The 14,817-nt window shown below is 57.7% G+C and overlaps 1 protein-coding gene across 5 annotated transcripts in view; it reads left to right on the forward strand.

Annotated features, from left to right (window-relative positions):
• The window catches only part of ARSG (arylsulfatase G), a 31,449-nt gene that overhangs the window by 2,135 nt on the left and 14,497 nt on the right, over positions 1-14,817 (forward strand). For 3 of the 5 annotated variants that reach the window (XM_071451406.1, XM_071451408.1, XM_071451409.1), the window contains exons 2-8: positions 7,128-7,886; positions 8,196-8,383; positions 9,143-9,190; positions 9,270-9,381; positions 9,679-9,819; positions 12,539-12,729; positions 13,532-13,612. In XM_071451406.1, coding sequence (XP_071307507.1) covers positions 7,684-7,886; positions 8,196-8,383; positions 9,143-9,190; positions 9,270-9,381; positions 9,679-9,819; positions 12,539-12,729; positions 13,532-13,612 — 964 coding nt within the window. In that variant the 5' untranslated portion in view covers positions 7,128-7,683. The remainder of the gene's footprint in view (positions 1-7,127; positions 7,887-8,195; positions 8,384-9,142; positions 9,191-9,269; positions 9,382-9,678; positions 9,820-12,538; positions 12,730-13,531; positions 13,613-14,817) is intronic. The other 2 variants (XM_071451407.1, XM_071451411.1) reach the window with 1 other exon arrangement.

Here is a 14,817-nt window from a genome sequence, read left to right on the forward strand (position 1 = left end):
GTTTCCTTTAGTTGTACTCCTAGGGAAAAACATCTCCCTCAGTTAAATTTTTAGGGGGAGATGTCTCTGTCACTTGCATTTTTTGGGAAACATCTCCCTTACCTGTATTTTTTTGGGGAAATCATCTCCTTTAGTTGGACTTTTAGGGAAAAACATGCTCTTTTGTTGCATTTTTAGGGAAAACCATCTCATTTAGTTGCATTTTTTTAGGGAAAAGCATGTCCCTTGGTTGAATTATAAGGGAAAAACATGTCCCTTGGTTAAATTATAAGAGGAAAACATTTCCATTGGTTGCATTTCCTAGGGAAAACCAACTCCTTAGTTGGAGTTTTAAGGGAAAACATGTCCTTTATGTAGGAAGCTTAAAAAGTAGGGATTTGTGAGTCAAGCAAAGCAGGAGAGACCAACTCACCACTTAGAGGCATTGGGAGGGAGGGAGCAGGGGTTCAGTCATCCTAAAATCACAGAACATCCTGAGCTGGAAGGGACCCACAGGGATCCTTGAGCCCAACCCCTGGCTGTGCACAGACACCCCAAAATCCCACATTGTCCTTGAGAGTGTTGCCCAAGCTCTCTTGGAGCTCTGGCAGCCTCAGCTCTCTGCTGCTGCTCCTGCTCTGGGTGTGCTGGGCACAGATGGGTGCTGCCAGGAGGGTTTGCACCATTCCCTGTGGGCCTCTGGCTTCTGCCTGCAGGGAACAGTGGCCACACTCCTCACCTCTGCTCCCCTGGGTTCTGCCCCTGGGCTGGCCCAGGAGCCCAGCACAGTGTGCTGGGTTGATGTGGCACCTGCTGCTCCTGCTTCACACCCCTGCAAAAAGCAGCCAGGCTGAAATGTCCCTGCACTGCAAGGGCTGCTGTGCTTGGCTTGGCCACGGTCCCTTCTGCTGCTTTTCCCTTCCTTTATCCCAGTGGGACAACACAGCCAGGGCAGCAGGTAGCTGGGGCAAAATTCTCCAGATTGCTCAAAATGAGGCGAATTGTTGCTTTTTTGTTTTTGGGAACTTTGGGAAAGCTGCTGCTGGTTTCTCTTGGCAATGCTGGCCCAACAGCTGCTGCCTCCAGCAAGTGCTGGGGCTCTCAGGGAGGTTTCTGCAGTCCCCTCCTGAACCAGCTGAAATCCTTCTGAAATCCATCAGAAATCCATCAGAAATCCATCAGAAATCCATCAGAAATCTGGGTCCTCAGCCATGGGAGGACACTGTGTGTCCTTGAGAGCCTCCTGTCTCCCTGTCCCACAGGAAACCCCTTCCTTTGAGGGGGCCTTGGAGGTGGCTGTCCTTTACTCATGCCCTGCCTTTTAGGGGTGCAGATAAAGGGTGACCACCTTTCTCTGGCCCTGCAGAGCCAAAATCCCGTTATCCAAGCTTTTCCTTGGGAATGGGGCACCCTCCCCGTGCTGAAATTCTTCCTGGTAACCACAGTGCAAGTGCTTGTGGGACAACAAAAGAGGTTTGTGCCTCCAGGGGAGAAAAAGGAACACAAATATCTTTGGCATGAAAAACCCCAAAGCGATTTGCTCCTCGGTATTTCTTGTCAGTGCTCTGCATCTGTCTCTGCCTCACCTTCCCATTCCTTTCCTTTGGGCTTTCCAAGAGCAATAAGGCTCTGGGGAGCCAAGGGGGCTGCAGGGGCCCTGTGGGGGGACAGGGATGGTGGCTGCAGCCTCTCCAGCCTCACTGTAAAACCCTTTTCCCTCCATATTTTTGGGGTAATTTCCCAAATTTCCCAGTTTGCTGCTTGGGCTTGGCTGGGATCCTTTTCCCTGGCACATCCATCCTTGGTCCATCCCGTGCCTGGCAGCGCTCGCAGCAGGACGTGCCTCTCCATCATCCCAGCAACTCCAGCAGCAGGGCTGGGGTAAACCCTTTTTCCCCCATATTCTTGGGGTAATTTCCCAAATTTCCCACTTTGCTGTTTGGCTTGGCTGGGATCCTTTTCCCTGGCACATCCATCCTGGGTCAGTCCCGTGCCTGGCAGCGCTCACAGTGGGATTGTGTCTCTCCATCATCCCAGCAACTCCAGCAGCAGGGCTGGGGGCTGGGGGCCCTGTGGGGGGACAGGGATGGTGGCTGCAGCCTCTCCAGCCCAACTGTAAAACCCTTTATCCCCCATGTTTTTGGGGGAATTTCCCTGCTGCTGGCATGGCTGGGATCCTTTTCCATCCTGGGTCACTCCCATGCCTGGCAGCGCTTGCAGCAGGACGTGCCTCTCCATCATCCCAGCAACTCCAGCAGCAGGGCTGGGGTAAAACCCTTTTCTCCCCATATTTTTGGGGTAATTTCCCAAATTTCCCAGTTTGCTGCTTGGCCTGGCTGGGATCCTTTTCCCTGGCACATCCATCCTGGGTCAGTCCCGTGCCTGGCAGCGCTTGCAGCGGGACGTGCCTCTCCATCATCCCAGCAACTCCAGCAGCAGGGCTGGGGGCTGGGGGCTCTGAAATGCACAGGGAAGCAGAGCAGGAGTGCTGGCTGTGGGCATAAATCAGATAAATCAGCCAGGAGCTGGGAAAGAGGGCGGGCTGGGCAGGCAGGGGAGCGCGGGCCCCTGGCCGGGTGGCTCCGGCACTTCCAGTTCAGTTATTCTGCCGGGGTTTGCCCAGCCCTGCTCGGCATGTGAAATGTTTTCTCTGAAAGACCCAGCAGTGAGATGGGTGAAAAACATTCTCCTGTCCCAGGAGCTGGCAGAAATCCTGGTAAATCTGCAGAAGTATGTTTTTGTCGGTGCTGCTTGTTCTGTGAGGAGAACGAGTATAAACTATGCCAGCAGAAAACCTTTTTTCCTGGAATGAAGTCCTGACTGTGTTCAGAGCATTGTCAGCACAGTTGTGCTGGGAATGGAGCTCTGCTGGTAAACATGTCAGCCCTGGGGAGGCCCAGGGGGGCAAACACTGAGCTCCTGCCCCTCTGCCCCACTCCTCACCAGGTACCTGCTGCCCTTCTCTGATCAAATCAAAATCTCTGGAATCTTAAATTGCAAAAAAAACCCCATAGATTGTTGAAAAAAACCCATAGATTTGTTTTTCTGCCTTGCCATCCATGCCCCCCAGGCTGTGGCTGGACATCCCCCAGTGGGGTCAGCACCATGGGGCTATGTCCCCATCCCACATCACTCAGCAGCTGTGGGGCCAGCACAGCTGAGCCATCACTCCTGCTTGCCTGCCTCAGTTTCCCCTGCTGGCACAAGGGGGGACACTGGGAGCTCCTGGATAACAGCAGGTACCCACTTCAGTTTGAATTTCTCATCCTTTGCTGTGTCCTTTTCTCCCTGCTCCTCGTGGCTGGGATGGGGGATCCTGCTGGGGATCACTGGGATCCTGAATCCTGCTGGGACTTTCAGCAGGACCACGGGGGGGTTTGGGCTGGAGATCAGAGCTGGGAGCCCCTGGGTGGGTTGTGAGCCCCAGGAGCTGGCAGGGGGTGGCTCAGCACAGCCGGGTGTGCTTCAAAGGGCTCAGGTTTTTCTGGGCTCCAGCCACTGCTTTGCTCTCCAGGCAGGCGTGAAAATGTGAAAGAATGTGAAAAATGTGAAAATGATCATGCTGGCCCCAAGATTTGTAAACTTTCTGGTTAATGTGTAATAAATACATGACAGATAATGCCAGCACAGTGAGGGTGACCCCTCTGTGGTGGCACTGCCAGGGGTGACATCCCAGAGAGGCATCTACACAGCTTGGAGAGGCTCTGGGGCTTTTCTAAACTGGTTTGTCTGGTTTGGACCTCTCCAGGCTCCTGTGAGCCGTGTGCCTGGCCTGCAGAAGGCAGGTTATTTGTTTGTTCAGGGCTGCCCTGGTCCCAGGTGCGTGCTGTGCCACCACCAGGTGTGCCACGTCCAGCGCCGCCAGCGCCGCTCATCCCCAGGCCAGTGATCCCTCCCAGCCACTCCTCCAGCTGCAGCCACCTGGGCAGCATTTCCTGCTTGGCACAGGTGCCACAGTGTTCCTGCCAGCCTGGGGAATCTCTCCTGAGTCATTTTGATGTTTGCAGAAAGAGCTGGAAGCTGGTGGGGTCGGCTCTGGGTGGGGCTGGCTGCAGAGGGGATCCCAGGGGGGCTCCCACCCCCTCCAGGGGGATGTGCACAGCCTGGACTCCCCGGGAATTTGAGCTGGAAAGGGTCAGAGAGGGCTCAGAGTGCAGAGTTGGTGCCAGGGATGGCCTCACACTCATGGATGTGGGCTGGATGTGGGCACTCCACAAGCTGTGTTCCACCTCGCCTTCAAACAGCTCTGAGCATCAGGGATCAGCAAGTTTTGTTTGATGCTAATGCATGAATTTGAGCCCTGAAAGACCTTCCCTGTAATTTAGGGAGGAGAGAGTGTCCTTTGAAAATGGTTTGGGTTGTTTTTGTTAGCTGTGTCATCCTGGCATCCCTCCCCAGAGTAAATGGAAGGGACAGAGGTTTGTGGGTTCGGCTGCTTTGAGGTGGGCTGGGTTTTTCTGTGGGGCTGCAGGTGCAGCTGGGGGGAGCCCTGGAGCACTCTGGGGGTGCAGGGCAGCCCCTCAGGAGCTGGGACTGGGATGGTGCTGCTGGGAGGGTGCTTGGAGAGGCTGGGATTTGGCACAGAGAGCAGCTCAGCCTGGGAGGGGCTGGGAGCTGCTGGATGCCAGGGCAGGTGCCAGAGGGCAGGATTAGCTGGTGTGTCTTCCCAGAAAGTCTGAACACCCCTGCCTGAGGAGATCAGCTCCACTTCTGGGGCTTTGTTTTCTCCCAAACCCCAGATCTGGCACAGGGTGATACCTTGCTCCATTGTGGAGAGTCCCAGACAGGGAACTGGGATGGGGCTGGGAAGGAGCTGGGATAGGGCTGGGATAGGACTGGGATGGGGCTGGGATGGGGCTGGGAAGGGGCTGGGATGGGGCTGGGATAAGGCTGGGATAGGGCTGGGATGGGGCTGGGATGGGATTGGGATGGGGTTGGGAAGGGATTGGGAAGGGATTGGGATGGGGCTGGCATGGGGCTGGCATGGGGCTGGCATGGGGCTGGGATGGGGCTGGGATGGGATTGGGATGGGGTTGGGAAGGGATTGGGATGGGATTGGGAAGGGGCTGGGAAGGGGCTGGGAAGGGGCTGGGATGGGGCTGGGATGGGGAAGGGATGGGATTGGGATGGGGCTGGGATGGGGTTGGGAAGGGATTGGGAAGGGGCTGGGATGGGGCTGGGATGGGGCTGGGATGGGGCTGGGATGGGGCTGGGATGGGGTTGGGATGGGGCTGGGATGGGGCTGGGATGGGGCTGGGATGGGGCTGGGATGGGGCTGGGATGGGATTGGGAAGGGATTGGGAAGGGGTTGGGATGGGGCTGGGATGGGCTGAGGTCTCCCTGACCACTGTGGTGTTGGTGGCTCAGTTCTGTGCTGTCCTTGGCCCAGCTGGGCTCAGCCCCTGGGCAAGGGGTCTCAGACTCAGGCAGAGCTGCTGCTCCTTTCAAGTCCCCATCCATGAGGAAATCCAATGAAATTGCAAAGGAATTTTTGTGTTGAAAGTAAAGGCAAATTAGCTGCCATCAAACATGTCCAGAGACCTCACCTGGATTGTTGGAGCTGTGGGGATGCAGAGGGTGCAGAACAGGACCTGAGCTCGTGGGCTTTGTTGGGGCAGGGCTGAGCAGCCTTTGCCAGAGCTGAGCCCCCTCCCACAGCTCAGCCCCAGCACCCACCCCCATTAGCTGATGCACTGAGAGCCTCCAGCCTTCATAAATTAACACTCTGGGCTATGAATTATGAATGGAGCCACATCTCTGATCACTGCAATGCTCTGCTGAGAGCCCAGGAGCTGCTGATCCAAGTGACAGCCCAAAGCTTTTAAAGAAGTGAACAGCAAAACCTGGGAATAATTCACTTTGCAAGCTACAAACAGCTTGGCCTACAGATGGGGCTCATCCTATTCCCTCTCCTGCCTCCTCCTGTCCTGTTCTTCTCTTTTGTTCCCAGTATTGTCTTCTCTGCTCTCCTTCTCTGTGTTCATGGGTGTTGTCCTGCTTGGCCATCCCATGGGAGCTGCATCCCTCCTGCCACGTTCCTGGCACCTCTGGGGACAGCTGGTCCTGGCCATCCCAGCCCAGCACAGATCCCCACAGCCAGTGCAGAGCTCCTGGTGCAGGACCCAGCAGGTTTTTGGCACAGCTCCATCTCCCTTTGGCCATAACTTGGTGTTCAAGACATCGTATTCCACATCTCCATCTGCTCCATGGAGCTCTGCCACAGCTCCCTCTCTGCCATCGCTCCTTGGAGCCTTTGTCCTTGAACCTTTCCATCTCTGGAGGCCAAATCCTGCTCTAAGCAGCTGGATGTGCTTAATCCTGGCTGTTCCTGGGCGTTTTTGCCTTCTGGATCTGGATTCCTGCCTCCTCACCTCTGGGGCAGCTCCCTCCAGCAGCTCCTGCCCTGGCAGCTGTGGGGCAGAGGGAGCAGAACTAAATTGAGACAATGAGCTTCAGACACTTGCCAGTTGTGACAAACGAGGGCAGGGCCCTGTATGAACCCCTTGTGGGGCTGCAGCACTTGGGAGAAAGCCCTTGGCAAGCAGGAAGGAGCAGGGGATGGCAGGAACTGGGGATAGCAGGAGCAGGGATGGCAGGAGCAGGAATGGCAGAAACATGGGATGGCAGGAGCAGAGGATGGCAGGAGCTGGGATGGCAGAAACATGGGATGGCAGGAGTGTGGGATGGCAGGAGCAGGGATGGCAGGAGCTGGGGATGGCAGGAGCAGAGGATGGAAGGAGCAGGGATGGCAGGAGCAGGGATGACAGGAGTGTGGGATGGCAGGAGCTGGGAATGGCAGGAGCTGGGAATGGCAGAAACATGGGATGGCAGGAGCAGAGGATAGCAGGAGCAGAGGATGGCAGGAGCTGGGATGGCAGGAGCTGGGGATGGCAGGAGCAGAGGAAACCATCCCAGCCTGAGCAGTGGGTGCAGGAAAGGGGCACTGTGCATTCCCATCCTTTCCAGTTGAGCCATTGTGAACCAGGCAGCAGAACAACTTCAAAGGCAAAGTCTTGTTGTCTGAAGAGGCTGTTTTGCCCTGTTCTCTGCAGAAGCTGCTCTGCCCTGGTCTCTGCAGAAGCTGCTCTGCCCCGGTCTGGGGTACAGGAGCACTCCCCTGTCCTGACCATTTCATTTCCCTTGCACAGGGGATGCTGTAACCAGGGGAAGGATGGACTGACAGACCCCCAGCAGGCCCCACCCAAGGCTGAGGGGCTCAGCCTGCAGGGAAGGAGCCAGTTTTGGACACAAACATCGCTCTGGCTGCGGCGAGGGGAGAGGAGCTGAGAGGAGCTGCCGCGGATCGAACCCGCTCCTGGAGGGGAAAATACCACTTCAGTTTGGTGTCTAATTAGATATTTACCAGGAAGGAAGGAAAGATATAAATAGGGTGACAGTGACTTCAAAGGGTGTTTTTTGACTTCTAAGAATAACACCTTTGCTGGCGCTGGTTTCGGGAATATTGGCTGTGCCTGGGTGTGAAAGGCGGAGGAGGTGTCGCAGCTCGGTCGGCAGCCAAGGGAGCAAACCCAGACCCCAGCCCCGCTCCAAACCCAGACCCCAGCCCTGCCCCAGCCCCACAGGACCAGCTGAGGAAGGGACAGAGCCCCTGGAAAGCTCTGCTGCATCCACAGGGACACAGCAGGGGCAGTTTGGGGAAGCCCAGCAGAGCTGCACCGCGGGCAGGAGGGGACGTGTGGCACCATGGGGACCCCACCCCTGTCCCCGTGGGCTCTGCTGGTGCCCACCCTGGTGCTGGTGGGGCTCTGGGCTCCCTGTGTGGTGAGCAGGCAGCCCAACTTCATTGTCATCCTGGCTGATGATGTGGGCTGGGGGGATCTGGGCGCCAACTGGGCAGAGACGAAGGAGACCCCGCATTTGGACCAGCTGGCTGCTGAGGGAACAAGGTAATGTCTGTCCCCCTCTCTGCCCTCACCCTGCACCCCTGGTTACTCTGCCCTGCTGCACAGGGGAATTCAGCCCTGTGGGACTGGCAGGTGAGGGAATTTTGTTGGTGTGGGTTTTGCTGCATGGGGAGGGCAGCCAGAGCCTGGCACCTTGGGGTGCAGCTCCATCCATCCCTGCTGGAGCCTTCATCTGCCACTCCTCACCCTCATCCCCAGAGCAAAAGGGGGAGTGTCCAGGGGAGCAGGGAGGGGCAGGGCAGCGTTGGAGCACACGGGATGTCATGAGCTGAAGGGTTTTTCACGTTGCAGGTTCGTGGATTTCCACTCAGCTGCCTCCACGTGCTCCCCGTCCCGCGCCTCGCTGCTCACGGGGCGCCTGGGGCTGCGCAATGGGGTCACCCACAACTTCGCCATCTCCTCTCTTGGGGGCCTCCCCCGCAACGAGACCACCCTGGCCGAGGTGCTGAGGGAGGCTGGCTACAGCACAGGGGCCATAGGTAATGCCCAGAGTGCCAGGGGCAGCTGGGGAGGTGCCAGGGGGTGCCTGGGTGAAATGCTGGAAGTGAAAGGGAAATCGAAAGGACCACGTGAGAGACATTTCACACATCCCCCTTGCATTTTGCAACGCCAAGCTTAAAATCTTCCTTTTCAAGGGTGCTGCCGGAAATCCAGACTTCTCCATTTAATCTCTCATTGCTTTATCTCCTGAGGAATGTGCTGGGTGTTCCTTAGCAAACAGGACTGGCTCTGCCATCCTGCATCCTGCACCACAGGCGGTGCTGCTGGCCAGGTGGCTTTGGGCACCCTCCTGTCACTGTGGGTCCCCCTCAGCCTGCACAAACCCTTTGCATCTGCAGCTCCTGCTGTTGTGCTGGCAGAAATTCCCTCTGTTTCTCCATTTTTGCAGTTTTCCCTCTTGGATTGGAGTGTTGGGTGGGAGCAAGCGTGTGCTGGAGGTCAGAGGATGAAGCTGGGTTTAGGGAGGGCTTAGGGAGCTGTCTGCTCAGAGCACAAACACATGAAAGAGCCTTTTAAGGCTGGAAACATTTGCTTTGCACAGCCATGAGATACCTTATGCATTTTTTCTGGGTTTTCTGCAAAAATAGACGGCATTCTGGAATGGCAGCCAGCACAAACAAGGAACCTTTCTTGTAGCTTGATTAAAGCCCCCAGCACTGTGGGCACCTTGTGGGTGAGGGCTGCTGGTGGCCAGAGCTGTGTCACCTCTGAAATGATGTTCTGTGGCTTCCATGCAGGCAAGTGGCACCTGGGACACCACGGCCACCATCACCCCAGCTCCCGTGGTAAGGGCTGTGCCAGGGGAAAGGGGCTCAGGGCCCTGTGGCCACCTTGACCCTGCTGACCCCCTCACCTTCCTCTCAGGCTTTGACTACTACTTTGGGATCCCCTACAGCCACGACATGGGCTGCACAGACACCCCTGGCTACAACCTGCCACCCTGCCTGCCCTGCCCACAGCACAGCACCACTGCCAGGTATGGGCACGGGGAGATGGGTGTGTGCAGCAGTGTCCCCAGCCCTGAGGGCTGCCCTGGGCTGTGTCTGTGTCTGCAGCAGTGTCCCCAGCCCCGAGGGCTGCCCTGGGCTGTGCTCACCTCCCCTCATGCTCTGTGCACCCAGTTTCCCCCTGCAGGGCATGGGCTGGCAGCCCCCTGTGCCATGGGGACATTGGCACCGCTCCCTTTGTTCTCCCTCCCTTGGCTTTCTGGAAGCCAGGAGATCAGCCAGGCTCTGTGCCTGCTCTGTGACCAGCCTGGGGTGGCTTTTCCCAGCAGGGTGGTGAGGAAGGACTGTTACACAGAGGTTGCCCTGCCTCTCTTGGAGAACACCACCATCATCCAGCAGCCCGTGGAGCTCGGCAGCCTGGCCAGGCGCTACGCAGAGGAGGCAGAGAGGTTCATCCAGAGGGCCAGGTGAGGGCCACCCACTGTCCCCTGTCTGTCCCCTTAGCTAGGACAGCTCCTGGGGCACTGCAGGACTCCTTTGCATCACGCTGGTGCAGTGCCAGGGGAGATGGGTGTTGCCCCATGGTTCAGATTTGGGGTGTCCATGGCTTGGCTTCCTGCTGGAGGAGGCACTGAGACTCTTCTGGTGTCCTCTAAAGGGGTTGTGTGTTTTTAAAACCATCGTTTTTTGGGGAAAGCCAAAGCCTTTGAGTGGAGCTGTGCCTCCTTCTTCCTGGGGGGAATGTGCACGATGTCAAGGTCTGTCCATGCCTGCATCCCTGTGGATGGGGTGGCGATGGTGGAGGTGCCTCCATGGGTGTGGGGCTGTTCCTCCCTCCCAGGTCTGTCCATGCCTGCATCCCTGTGGATGGGGTGGCGATGGGGTGGCAATGGTGCCTCCATGGGTGTGGGGCTGTTCCTCCCTCCTTCCTGGGATGAATGTGCACGATGTCAAGGTCGGTCCATGCCTGTATCCCTGTGGATGGGGTGGCGATGGGGTGGCAATGGTGCCTCCATGGGTGTGAAGTGCCGGCAGGGGCTGTCAACAGGCGCTGAGTGGTGTCAGGGTGGGACCAGAACAGCACCCAGAGGTGTTTGAACACGCCCCGTGTGTGAGATTGGATCCATTTTGGGGATAAGCACCCGGAGCTCGCTGGGCTCCGGGATCTGCCTCCCCCAGGCTCAGAGCACGGGAGGTGCCCGGCTCCGTTTGTCCCCGAGGAGCAAAGCGGCTCCTCCGGACGAGGCCCCCGAGCCCTGCTGACGGGTTGTGTAATTTTAATCCCCATTATTGGCGGATTACGAGCTGTGACTTTGCAAAACGCCTCCCTGCAGAGCGAGCAGAGGAAGCGCTGCCGGGCAGCCCTGCCCGAGCCCATCCCCGCCTGCATCCCGGGATAACGCAGGCACGGGAAGGCGGCTCCTGGGGTGAGGTTTGTGTAACACAGGTGAAAGAAGGGCTGGGTAGGGAGCAGCACATGGGGAAATGGCTCTCTATAAAACTGGGCGCTGTTTTGTTGCATAAAACCTGTAGTTTGTCCCTTTGGGTACCAAGGATTGGCCGTGGGGTGGTTTGGCCGCGTTTGGGATGCTGAGGGTACCCAGGCTCTGGGCTGTGGGGCAGCACCAACCCTTTCTCCTGCCAAACCCCCAGCCCTCCAGGCTGCCTGGGTGCTCTGTGGCTGTGAAACCGAGTGTGTAAACTCTGGGTTAATAGAAAAAACCTTTAAACGCCCAGAAATGTGCTGGGGTTATCTGTGTTCATGGAGAACAGGATTAGGCAGGTGCCTGCCTTTTCTTCCCTTCCCTTTGATGGCTTATTCCAGTTTTTCCCTGCCTGACTCATTCATTACAGGGCAACAAAAGAACACCGGATTTGCCATCTCGGTGTTTTTTTAACCAGCCAAGGTTGAGCAATTTGTGACAGTGAGACGTGGCACTGCTCAGCACAGGCGAGCGTGGGAGCAAAAGTCAGGGACTGCTGTCTTCAGTTATTGATTAAACGTTTGCCTGATCTTCAGAACAATTCCGAGGTGTCTGTGTGGCAAACGGGAGGGATGTTCAGCTGAGCATCACAGCCATGAGTCCATCTGGATGCTGGAGCCAGGAGAAGCAGCTTTCCCTGCTCCAGGGGCTGTGGCATCCCTTGGGAAGAGGTCTCACAGCAGCTGTTTGCAAGGGGCACATGAGCCTTCCTGACCCCCACGTCCTGCAGGGATGAGCAGGGTGCCAGGGGAGATGCCAGGGGAGATGAGTGCTGCCCCGTGGCTCAGATTTGGGATGTCCATGGCTTGGCTTCCTGCTGGAGGAGGCACTGAGGCTCTTCTGGTGGCCTCTGAAGGGGTTGTGTGTTTTTAAACCATTGTTTTTGAGGAAAGTCGGAGCGGGGGTTTTGAGAAAACCCTTCATGGGGCTCCAGCCCCCAGCAGCTCCGGGCAGGATGGGGTTTTTTACTCATTTTCCAGGCCAGGTGGGTGCCGGGCAGAGGAAGGAAGTGCAGACACGCACTGGGAAGGGCCCCAGAGCTGGCAGGAGGCAGAGATGGGGCCGGGCGCGTGCACAGCCGGGACACGGCCCAGGATCCGGCCCCTCCTCGCCGCTGGCCATCCCACCCTTCCCCTCCGAGCTCCCTGAGGAAGAGCAGCTCGTTGGGGCAGATAAATATAGCTGTAAACAAGCAAACAGGACGTGTCCGTGCTGGCCAGGGCAGCGCGCGGTGGTGAACGTGCCGCGGGGCTGGGGGCACTGCCCGGGCTGTGCCGGGCTCTGTGGGTGCCCTGCTGTGCCACATCCTCTGCCCACAGCACCACCAGGCCGGGCACCTGCTGGGGAGGGGGGAAAAGGGACAAAATGGGCCCTCTGAGAGAGGGGAGGGAGGTGTGTGGCTGCAGCAGCATGGAGCGTTTGGCTGCTGGAGATGGAGGAAGGGGCAAATCCATCCCAAATGGGGGCACAGGTGACAACAGGGGGACAGTGGGGAGAGGTTTAAGCAGCAGCAGGGGAGAAGTGGCTCAGCTCAGCCTCCTCCCTGTAAGGAGAGGGGTGCCTGGAGCTGGGGGATGTACCTGGGGTGTTTTCCCCCAGGGAGCTGCGGCAGAGTGGAAGGGTTTGTGTCCCCAGGCTCAGCAGTGCCACCACCCCAGTGACCTGCTGGAGGCTGAACGCTCTCTGTCTGTCCCCTGTGCAGTGACAAAGGACAGCCCTTCTTCCTGTACCTGGCCCTGGCCCATATGCACGTCCCGCTGGTGCCCCCGCTGCCCCCTGGCCCGGGCAGGGGCGTCTACGGAGCCTCCCTGGGGGAGATGGATGCGCTGGTGGCACGGGTGAAGGAGGCGGCCGACAGCCTGGGCAGGGGCAGCACGCTGCTCTGGTTCACAGGTACTGCAGGGACACTGCAGGGACACTGCAGGGACACTGCGGGGACACTGCGGGGACACTGCGGGGCTGGGGGCTGTGGGATCCTCTGAACCCGAGAGGAGCAACGAGAGAGGCAGAGAAAAGAACGATGGAAACGATTCTGATCTCACTCGCTGCTCCTGTGTTGTGCCAAAGTGGGGGGGTGACACTGGGGAGGCTGCACCTGGAGGTGGGGGCAGGATCTGTGCTTGTCCCCTGCTCTCAGTGTCCCCTGCCCTCCATGTCCCCTGCCCTTGTTGTCCCCCACCCTCAGTGTCCCCTGCCCTCGTTGTCCCTGCCTGGATGCTCTCACTGCTCTGTGGGTGGGGAGTGGTCCCACCGCGGGGCTGGGTGGGGGTCCCACCCTGCCATGGTGCCCACCCTGCCATGGTGCCCACCCTGCCACCCCCCTCCGGCTGCGGGGCTGAAGCGGTGGGGCCGTGACTAATTAAGCCACAAATCCTCGTTCGTTAAGAAGCCCAAATCCGCTCTGTGTCTCCCAGCAGCCTCCCTAATGAGGATGTCTTGCTCCTGATGACAGGAACCGCTCGGCCGCTCATTAACACCCGGAGCTGGTGGCACCGAGCCCCCCCTGCCCTGCCCTGGCTGCCCTCCAGCCCCTGCAAACAAACTGCTAAAAACCAAAACCCATCAACTCCCCGTGGGGAGGCATCGCAGGGGGGGCAGAGAGGGATGGAAGGGTCACTTGTCCTTGCCTGCCCCCCACTGTGGGTGTCCCTTGTGCTCCTGGTGTCCCTCATGGGGACATTTCTTTCTCTTGCAGGTGACAATGGCCCCTGGGCACAGAAGTGTGAGCTGGCAGGACGCCTCGGGCCATTCGTGGGTGCCTGGCAGAGGCAGAGAGGTAACCTGGCAGCGTGGGGGGGGGGACACAGGGGGGGCTGCTCCACAAAGCCCTGACTGCCCACCGAGGGGACATGGGCATCATTCCATGCACCCCAGCCTCTCCCTGGCTGCTCCTCAAAGCCCTGACTGCCCACCTAAGGGACATGGGCATCATTCCATGCACCCCAGCCTCTCCCTGGCTGCCTCACTGCCCACCAAAGGGACACTGGCATCATTCCATGCACCCCAGCCTCTCCCTGGCTGCTGCCCTGGGCTTGAATGCACCCCAGCGCTATTTTTTTTCTTCCAAACAGTCAAATTCCCCCCAAAACTGCTGTGGGGGTGTGTTTGGGTCCCCATTACCCCGGAGCTTGGGGGTGAGTGTGCTGGTTTGCAGATGGGATGCTGGGATCTGCCCCATCAGGGTCTCACAGCCCCCAGAGCATAGCACCCACCACCCTCCCCACACCCCAGGACTTTGCTTTTCTTTCTCTCCACCGTTTTGTTGGGCTTTAATTTTGTTTTGGTTTTTTTTTTTTTTTTTTTTTTTTTTTTCACTCTTTCCTCCTTTTCCGGCCAAGCCATCTGCTTGGTGGGTTTATTTCTGCCGGGGCAGCCAGAAACATCCATGAGTCAGGCGTTTCCCACTTCTGCTTGTATTACGCGGTGTTAACGTGCCAGTCCCGGGGTCAGCGCTGAGGCTCATCCTCCTCCTCTTCCTGACACCCTGGCCACGCCACCGTGCAAACAGCGCTGGCTCTGTCCCATTCCCAGAGCCCTTCCTTCTCCTGGCCCCGGGGATGGAATTGTAACCTTCATTTTCTAGTAAACAAACCCCGCTGCCGGCCCCGGGTTGTTGCTCTTGAGCAACCCCCGGTCACAAGCCCGAGCAGATGGTGCAGAACAGGGTGAGCAGAACACAGAACACAAACCACGGCTCCTTCCAGCCCCTGTGCCCTGCAGAGCCCCCAGCGGGGAGGGAGGAACCAGTATTTAAATTCCATTTTATGCATCCTTTTTTTTTTTATCTTGACATTTTTTAAAAATTTTTTTTTGGTCAAATAATTAAACCATATATCCCTACATTATCCAAATCATTTGTCATCAATGCTTTCAATCAACCTTCCTCTAAATTTCCTAGTATCAAAACCAATAACCAACTGTCATCATCACTCCACAACCACCCCCAAACAAACATAGAATTAACCCCAGAACTCACCCCCT

This window comes from Agelaius tricolor, unplaced genomic scaffold (genome assembly GCF_023055355.1).
Source record: "Agelaius tricolor isolate 1412-34295 unplaced genomic scaffold, bAgeTri1.0.p SCAF_32, whole genome shotgun sequence".
NCBI classification, from domain to species: domain Eukaryota; kingdom Metazoa; phylum Chordata; class Aves; order Passeriformes; family Icteridae; genus Agelaius; species Agelaius tricolor.